Source organism: Acromyrmex echinatior, chromosome 5 (assembly GCF_024713525.1).
Source record: "Acromyrmex echinatior isolate Ae372 chromosome 5, ASM2471352v2, whole genome shotgun sequence".
Classification (NCBI taxonomy): Eukaryota; Metazoa; Arthropoda; class Insecta; order Hymenoptera; family Formicidae; genus Acromyrmex; species Acromyrmex echinatior.
The window spans coordinates 2998957-3008603 of record NC_141856.1 but is presented as its reverse complement, the minus strand read 5'-3'; the positions used below and the strand labels follow the sequence as shown (position 1 = coordinate 3008603).

The 9647-nt window shown below is 54.0% G+C and overlaps 1 protein-coding gene across 1 annotated transcript; it reads left to right on the top strand.

Moving 5' to 3' along the window:
* The first annotated feature begins 761 nt into the window (after window positions 1-761).
* LOC147909673 (uncharacterized) lies at window positions 762-6061 on the top strand. Its single transcript, XM_087406146.1, has 5 exons — window positions 762-1280; window positions 1351-2409; window positions 2504-2872; window positions 2923-3949; window positions 4068-6061. The coding sequence occupies exons 1-5, from the start codon at window positions 762-764 to the stop codon at window positions 6059-6061; spliced, it is 4968 nt and encodes a 1655-aa protein (XP_087262272.1).
* Window positions 6062-9647: the final 3586 nt, after the last annotated feature.

Sequence of the window (9647 nt, the reverse complement as noted above, 5' to 3'; positions counted from 1 at the left end):
GGCCGGGGGAGGTCCACCTCCCGCCGCACGTCCGGCAGGGATAGGGTGCCAGGGATGGAATGGGACTCGATCATGGAGTGGTCGGGTCCCGATAGCCTGGCTGGCGACCGCAGTCCAATTAGGACTAGAGGAAGGACTGCTCCCGCGGAGGGGGAGAGGCCGCGCGTGACAGTCACGGAGGAGGACCTGAGATCCCCATATTTCAGGCCTCCTCTGCAGGGGGTTAGCAAGCAGCTGAACCCCCTGGCGGCCGTCGCGGACAGGACCGCCCCTGTCGGCAAGACACCCCCTTCGAAAAATAAAAGGAGGGAGAATGCCGACAGGGTCAATGATGAGGAGGGCCGCATCGAGCGGCTCATCGTGCGGCTCCTGCCCCGTCTCCTGCGGGAGATGGGGGTCGCCCCGATGACGGCGCCGTCAACAAAGCCGCGGAGCGGTCTGGCCGCTGTCACACCGGCGAAGAGGGCCGCCAAGGCCGCTCCTAAGACGGGAGAGAGCGCAGCCAACGCGCCTCCCCCCGCCGCTAAGGCGAATCTACCGCCCCCGGCTGTCCCCAAAACATTTGTGGACGGGGGGACGGAGACCGACGCGAACGAGGCGACCTGGTCGTTTCGAGGGGGGCAAAGAGAGCGGCCGCCAAGGCAAAGAAGGCGGAAGCGGAGCCGCCCCGGCCCCTCCCCAAGAGCGCGAAGAGCGCCGTGGCGCCCGTGGCCCCCGCTCCCAATAAAAAGGGGAGCGGTGGGAAAAAGGGCGGGACGGCGATGAAGGAGAGCACCGCGAGGCCTCCAGCCTCCGGCAAGAAGGCTCCCCTCCCGAAATTGAGGCCGCCAAGTTCAGCGGCCATAGTGGTGACCTGCGCCGACCCTACCTCCTACCAAGAGGTAGTACGGAAGGCAAGATCCTCGATCTCCCTCAAGGACGTGGGGATCGAGGATCTCCGTCCCAGGAGGGCCATCACAGGGGCCCTTATTTGGGAGGTCCGGGGCCCGGAGAGTCGAGTCAAGGCGAACGCGCTGGCCGAGAGGCTGACGGCCGTCTTCGCAAACAGGGACGACGTGAGGGTGTCCCGCCCATCGAAGACGGCCGAGATCCGGGTCACCGGACTCGATGATTCGGCCACCCCCACCGAGGTGGCACAGGATCTGGCGAGGGCCTGCAAGCGACTCCCACCGGAATTTAAGGTGGGAGAAGTCAGCAGGGCCCCCAACGGGCTGGGCACCTGCTGGGTGCGGTGCCCCGTAGAGGCGGCCAAACAATTAGTGGCCGCCTCACGAGTCAAGGTGGGGTGGTCGAGCTGCAGGGTGGCTCTGCTGCCGGCCCGGAGCCTTCAATGCTTCCGGTGCATGGAAGCTGGCCATGTCCAGGCCAAATGCACAAGCACCGTGGATCGCTCCGGGTGCTGCTACCGGTGTGGGGGCATCGCGGCGAGAGAGTGCTGCGCTAAGGTCGATTGCCCCGCATGCCGCGAGCTCGGCCGCCCCTCGGGGCACCGCATCGGCGGCGCCGGACTCCCTGGGACGGGTGGCGGTGGTCAGCCGGCACGCGCGCGACACCCCGCCGATGATTCCAATATCGGCGGCGGAGGGGTTCGCTCTGGTAGAGTGGGGGCCCATCGATGTAGCGGGGTGCTACTTCCCTCCTCGACTAACGAGGAGGGAATATGAGGACGCCCTGGAGTCTCTGAGGGAGCACATCAGACGACGCTCCCCCAGGCCAGTACTGGTGGGTGGGGACTTCAACGCCCATGCGTTAGAGTGGGGTTCCCCATCCACCGACTCCAGGGGCGACAGCACCCTGCTGTGGGCGGCGAGGCACGGCCTAGTCTTGTTGAATAGAGGCCGTGCCAGTACCTTCGTGGGGGCCCGGGGGGAGTCCATTGTCGATCTGACGTGGGCGACCCCCGCGGCTGCCACCAGGATACGTGGTTGGCACGTGGACGCCAGCTCCTTAGGAGAATTGTCGGATCATCGTCTGATCCGCATGGAGCTGGTGTCCACCCCCACGGAGGTGTCGATAAGACGCCGCCTACATGAGAAGGAACGTCGATGGGCCCTGCGCAAGTTGGACCCCGGCGCCCTCGAGGTGAGCCTCCTCTCCTTCACGTGGCCGGAATCCAACCAGGCCCGCTCGGTGGAGAAGGAGGCCGAATGGCTCGGGGACGCCATGTCGCGCGCGTGCGACGCGTCGATGCCCCTCTGCCATCCTGTGGCGAGGAGGGCAGTCTACTGGTGGTCCGAGGAGATAGCTGAGCTACGACGGGCCGTCGTAGCTGCCCGACGGAGGTTCACCCGCCGCAGACGACGGGGCACCGACGAGGAGGTGGAAGTGGCCGCCGAGGCGCTCCGTGAAGCTAGGAGCGCCCTTAGAGCGGCCATTAGGAGGACGAAGGCCGACGCTTGGCGCGACCTCGTCTCCTCCCTTGACAGGGATCCGTGGGGGAGGCCCTATAAAATTGTGACGAAGCAATTTCGTCCGTGGGCCCCCCCGATAACGGAAACCTCAGTTCCTGGAGGATGTGGAGGCCGCCCTCTTTCCCAATAGGGAAAGGGAAATACCGGAGAGGGTCGGCCCCCCGTCCGAATGGACGGAGGAGCTGGGCGTCACCCGGGAGGAGATGGTGATGGCCTTCGCCCGCCTCAAGGGGAGGCCGCGGGCGCCCGGACCCTCTGGTGTACACGGAAGGGTCTGGCTCGCCGCGGCTACCATAGTGGGCAGCCGTCTAAGGCGGCTCTTCACGAGCTGCCTCAGAGACGGCATACTACTGTGGGCAAAAAGTATCGATAATTTCAAATTTAAATTTCCCGGGGTTTCCGATAGGGACAACCGAATTTATTTTGAAGTTGGCAATTCTGTCAGTGACAGCTGCGCCAAGGTACACGTCAAAATAGTCATTAGTGTTTGAGATAAGCGTCTGTTTGTAAGCACGTAAAAAGTGATTTGTCGTTTTTTGAAATGTCTGAAATTATGGAACAACGAAGTGCGATAAAATTTTGTGTCCGGAATGGAATTTCTGCAGCCGAAACGTTGAGAATGTGTCAGAAGGCGTACGGTGATGGCGCTTTGTCACAAGCAAGAGTTTTTGCATGGCACAGAATGTTTAAAGAGGGCCGAGAGAGCGTTCAAGACGAGCCACGTGCCGGACGGCCATCCACATCAACTGATGTGATTCACGTCCAAAAAATCCGAGATTTGGTGCTCGAAAATCGTCGATTGACTGTCCGAGACCTTACTGATCTTGTTGGCATATCGGAAGGATCAGTCAAAACCATTTTGAGCGACCATTTGGGCCTCCGAAAAGTGAAAGCGCGATTGGTGCCAAAATCGCTCAATTTTTTGGAAAAACAACGACGCGTTGATGTGTCTGAAACGATGCTTTCCGACTATCAAAACCGAATGAAAAACATCATAACTGGAGATGAGAGTTGGATTTACGCATACGATCCGGAAACTGCCGACCAATCAGCCGAATACCGTGTCAAAGGTGAGTCGAAACCAAAAAAATCGCGCCAAAACAAGTCGAAAATCAAGGTGATGCTGACAGTTTTCTTCGACTATCGTGGTGTGGTTCACTTTGAATATCTTCCGACCGGCCAAACTGTCAACAGCCAATACTATTTGGGTGTTATGCGTCGTTTGCGTGATGCCGTGCGCCGAAAAAGACCAGAATTGTGGGCCGACAACTCTTGGCTCCTTCACCACGATAATGCGCCGTCGCACACATCACTCGTAGTTCGTGACCATTTCGCCAAAAACTCAACTCATATCATTCCACAACCACCGTATTCGCCTGACTTAGCACCATCTGACTTCTGGCTGTTCTCAAAACTCAAAAGGCCACTCCGTGGACACCGTTTCGAGACGATTGAAGAGATAAAAGAAAAAACGACGAGTGAGCTGCGGGCCATACCTACAGACGACTATGCGGCATGTTTCGAAAATTGGAAAAAGCGTTGGCACAGTTGCATTGCAACCGGGGGGGACTACTTTGAGGGGGATGATACGAATGTGGATGAATAAATAAAGAATTTTTGAAAAACAAACAAATTATCGATACTTTTTGCCCACAGTAGTATTTCCCAGGCCGTGGAAAAGGGCCAGGCTTGTCCTTCTCCGTAAAGAGGGCAAGCCAGCGGAGAGTCCCTCCGCTTATAGACCGTTATGCCTGTTGGACGATACGGGGAAATTGCTGGAGCGAGTCATCGCTGCCCGCATCGTCCGGCACCTGTCCCGGGATGGTCTCAATCTATCTCGCGGTCAGTATGGCTTCCGGGAGGGTCTATCGACTATCGACGCCGTCAGGCAAGTCAGGGCCCTCACGGAGCAGATGACCGCGGGAGGGGAGGTGGCGTTGGCGGTATCCCTTGACATCGCCAACGCCTTTAATAGCATCCCATGGGGCCGGGTAGTGGGGGCGATGAGAGGACATCACCTCTTGCCCCCCTACCTGGTCGCTATTATAGAGGACTATTTCCGGGACAGGCAGCTGGAGTTCCATAACAAAACGGGACTCCAGCAGCGGAGGGACGTATCGTGCGGCGTTCCACAGGGGTCCGTGTTGGGACCCCTACTCTGGAACGTCGCATACGACTACGTTCTCCGCGCGGCCCTACCCCCCGGCTGCCACGTCGTTTGTTACGCGGACGACACGTTGGTGGTGGTCGGGGCCACGACCTGGGAGAGAGCCGTCGGTACGGCAAACGTCGCAGTGGCGTGTGTGGTCGGCTCCATTAAGGAGTTGGGCCTGAGAGTGGCCCCCGCTAAATCGGAAGCTCTTTTCTTCCACGATGGAAAGAGCGGGGTGCCCCCTCAGGCACATATAGTGGTGAATGATGTCCGCGTCCCGGTGAGGCCAACGATCAAATATCTGGGCCTCACCGTGGATGGTCGCTGGGGCTTCGTCGAACACTTCGACGAGCTAGCCCCGCGATTGGGCCGCCGAGCAGACGCTCTGCTCGGCCTCATGCCCAACCTCCACGGTCCGAACGGGTCGATCAGGCGGGCTTATATGCACGCCGTCCTGTCCGGGGCCCTTTACGGGGCCCCGGTATGGAGTGGGAAGGCCCTGGCCAGCCGCCGAATAAAGCAGAAGTTGCACAGCGTGCAACGGCGGCTGGCCTTGCGCATCTGTATGGCCTACAGGACGATGTCGTACGCCGCCGCCATGGTCCTCGCGGGGATCCCTCCTGCCGAGTACGTGGCCGACGCCCTGGCGGAAACCTTCGCCGGGGTGAAGGCCATTCGGCTTCGGGGGGGGATCGTTACCCCGAGGACTACTGACCGACTGAGAAGGAACGCCCGTCGGCGGGTCTTCGAAGAGTGGCGCTCCACTCTCGAAAACGACCCGCCGACAACGGGCGCTCGGACCGTGGAGGCCATCCTCCCCTGCCTTGAGGAATGGGTAGGCAGGGGATGGGGCGGACTATCGTTCCACGCGACGCAGGTGCTCACCGGACACGGATGTTTCGGGGAGTACCTGTGTTGCATAGGTAAGGAGCCGACCACTTGTTGTCACCACTGCGACGGGGACCGGGACACCGCGCAGCATACGCTGGAGACCTGCCCGGCTTGGGCGGGCGAGAGCGGTGTCCTGGTCCGTGAGATAGGGGAGGATCTCTCCCTGCCGGCTGTCGTGAAGGAGATAGTCGGCAGGGAGAGTGCTTGGAAGGCCTTCTCCTCCTTCTGCGATCGGGTGATGTCGCAGAAGGAGGAGGCTGAGAGGCAGAGGGAGAGGGCACCAGGAGGTCGGGGCCTTCTCCCGCCCCCGCCTCCGGGTGGCGGGGCTGACGGAGGGGAAGGAGATGCGAGGGGTGGTGGCGTTGGGGGTCAACGCGGGCGCCGGCTCCAGCCGGATCGCTCGCGCCCCGGGTCACCCCTCGCGCGTACCCGTCGCCGGGATCGCCCCACGGGGCGAGAACGACGGCGACCTCCTTCCCCCATAGATGAGAGGAGTGAAGAGGAGGACGGTGGGGTGGTGTGCGGGAGTGTCGGGTCAGTGAACCCTCCACCTCTGCCGCCACCATCATCAGTGACGGCTCCGCGTCTCGGACGCGGGGCGCAGTGAAGCGGCGGCGGATCGCCGACCCTAGGGTCGATCCGCCGCCGGAAACAGGATGACCCTCCGCGCGCGCGGGGTGCAGTGGCTCATCATCCTCCGGCCGCGTCGAATGCGCGACCGGGCCGGGAGCCCTGCACCGCCGCGCGCGGGGGGTGCGCCGCGAGACTTCCTCTCGCGGCGCCGAAGAATGAGGGGCGCCAAACACACATCTGGCACCCCTAGGGGGGCTGGTGATCGCGGCGGGGGCCGTGATCTCCAACTCCCGCCCCCCAACACCAACCGGGGAGGCGGGCGCAGGGGGTGGTGTCCTCCCAACGCCCGAAAAAAGTCGAAGGTGCCAAGCACCGCCCGGGGTCACGTCGTCTTTCAGACGACGCCATAAAAATCCCCGGGCGGGAATAGAAGTCGGCAATAAGCCGACTGGCCTGAGGGACTCCCAGAAGTATGCTGCACGCGTTCCTGGGAGTCCCTCATGCAAGGCCAGGTAAGGATACTCGGAGGGGTTTTAGTGGGTGCAAGCCCCACATAACCCTGGGCTTTCCCCCGAGACCCGGGGTATGCGTTAGGCATTTCCCCTCCGTTATCAAAAAAAAAAAAAAAAAAAAGGTCCCGCGGAAGCGCAGGGCGTCAGTACAAAACTTGAAATTACCCGATTCACGTCAATGAAGTTTGCGATCTAAACTATTGTTGCGGGCAGTGCGGAAATCTCACCCGTGCTAATCACGCCAATTCTCGGTTTCATACGAATGCGAAGTTGTGGGCAAATCGTCACTGGAATCATCATACGCCACTGCGACTGCCCTTCTGACGCTCTCCGCGAACGACGAACCTCCTCGGTCACATATCACCGGAAACTACCCAAGATCTCGTGGACAGCCAGCTAACAAGTAAGCCATTCCTTCTGGTTAATCCCCTCCTCTCCCCGCATGGAAACACATTTATATTCACTTATACGCGTTTCCGACGAAACATACATGTATTTTATTTTAACCCTTCGAATTGTAGTGCGTACTAGTACATCTATTGAAAAACGGGGACGATTCCTTACTTCCGAAGGAGTAAGCGGAACCGTCCCCTTGCCCAACCCACAATCGTGCTACCACAACCGACCGAGGACCAATTTCGCGAGGTCTCCTACTCACCAACATTAGAACAGACACAATCCTTAAATCTCACCTCTCCTCCTGTCATTGATTCTGCTATCCGGGAAATCCTAAATTATTCTCCTCCTCCTCTCGAGGAACGATTCCCTTCCTCTTCTCCTCTCGACGGACGATTCCCTCTCCCTCCTTCTCTCGAAGAAAGATTTCCTCTCCCTCCTTTCTTGGATCAGCTCCCAACTCCTCCTTTTCAATCGAATTCCGAGCCGATCGACTGGGATCGGCTATTTAGGCTATATTCGTCCCCCTTCAACGAAGGGGATAGAATTACAGTTTATATCCCAGGAAACCTCACCCTTATATCGTCCTTTACAAGCACCTCATCCCGATGTGTTCCTGTACCACTTTCCTCGCCTCCAATACTCATTAACCTTTTCCTCTTCTCACACACACACATACACACACATACACACACACGCACGCACGCACGCACACGCACACATACACACGCACACATACACACGCACACCTTCATAATGTATTACGTACAAATTTCTTATTCTTATTTAAAAAAAAGGGTGTTTATTATGTGTAAAAATTTTTAATATTTCTTCTTTTTATTATTAATAAATGTAACTTAGTATATTTTCCTAGCTGTCTTTTATTGAAATCACCTCTCACATTCATTTCCTTCTAATACTTGAGATCGCACGAGGTCCGGTCTCGGGTCCAGTCAAAAGAATTAAGTTCCTTGACCCAAAAAGTAGGACCGACGTTCGCACTGTCCCTCGGAACAGGTGTCCCTTTGGACGTTGATCCATATTTCGAGACCGAAAAAGTGCGTACGATTCACAGGTGTTCGCCTCTACGCGTATACCTGTGAGATTGAGTCTAACCGTCCTTTCATACCCTCTCCATTCTCCTTCATTGTCTCCTTGACCAAATTTCCAAGGGTTTGGACGTAGCAGAAAATAAATTTGGAAAATTCGTAAAAAACAAAAATTACAAATAAGTCGGGAATAAGATAAGAGTGTTGGGAGTGTGGTAAAAAGGGCCACTTCTGTTCGGAATGTCCAAAACGGAAAAACAAGAATAGTCGAGCTCTACGGAGTAAGCTCGACTGGAGTAGAAAATACCCTGAATAAAGAAACTTGCTTAATAAATAATTTATGTTTTAGTAATTCCAAAAATATACAATGTCCGAATAATTGTTGTGATAATCATTGTACTAATCAATATTCTTTCAGGACATGTTTTTGTAGTATTACGAAACAATGTTCTGTTCATTGTCATGTTGGTCAATGTAACTGTGATATTAATCAATTCTTTCAGAATGAATAAAATTAAAAATGATTTAAGATATTTTTGTTATAAAAGTGAAGTAAACGATAAATGTATTATTGTGATGTATGTTTGTATTATTGAGATTGATGTGGGCTCCGATGTTTCTATTACAAACAGTAATTTTGTTGAATCGGATAAAATTAAAATAGATAACTGCAATATTAAATATCCTATGGGAGAACAAATTATAATTAAATATAAAACTTTAGTAAAGGTTCGACTTGCAAAATATTATGTAGAACTCCCGATGTTAATTGTCGAAATAAATGATAACTGCATTCTAGATGTTGATTTTCTTAGATTGTTCGGTTTACAGAAGATTTTTACTTTTCTCAATTCAATTACCGAGAGCAATGTTGAATTCAATTGTTCTCGTATTGAAAGCGTTACGATAATTCCGTCAAACTTGACATCCTTATTCGAAGGAAGTTCTCAATATTTAGATAAACTCAAAAAAGAAAGCTTTATCATTTTTTTGAATGAATTTCGCGATGTATTTTCTAACGAAGTTATTGCAGGAAATTGTAAAGTTGGTGAACATGTGATTAAGATAAAGGATTCTCCTCCCATAAAGCAATCTCCTCGATGTATTCCGTTACAAATGTGAAAGGAGGTAAGTGAAATTATTAAGGATATGAAAAACCAACGAGTTATTGAGGAATTCACTAGTCCATGGACGTCACTAGTGGTTTTGGTAAAAAAAAAAGAAAGATAGGACTATGAGATTTTGTGTGGATTTTCAGAAAATAAATGCTCTAACTATAAAAGATTCTTACCCTTTACCTCGAATTGACGATATTCTCGACCAGTGATCAGGTAACATTTGGTTTACTACTTTAGATTTAAAGAGCGGATATTTGCAAATAAAAATTTGCCCGCAAGATAGAGAGATAACGGCCTTTTCGGTTGGCATTGATTTGTGGCAATTTAAAGTTATGCCTTTCGGTTTGTGTAATGCTCCTGCAACGTTTGAACGAGTAATGGAACAAATTTTAAAAGAACATCTCTATAAAATTTGCCTAGTTTATCTCAATGATGTAATTATCTTTGGGAAAACTTTTTGAGAAATGCTGTTAAATTGTAAACAGATTTTTCAACGTCTAAGAAAAGTAAATTTAAAAATTAATCCAAAGAAATGTGTTTTTTTA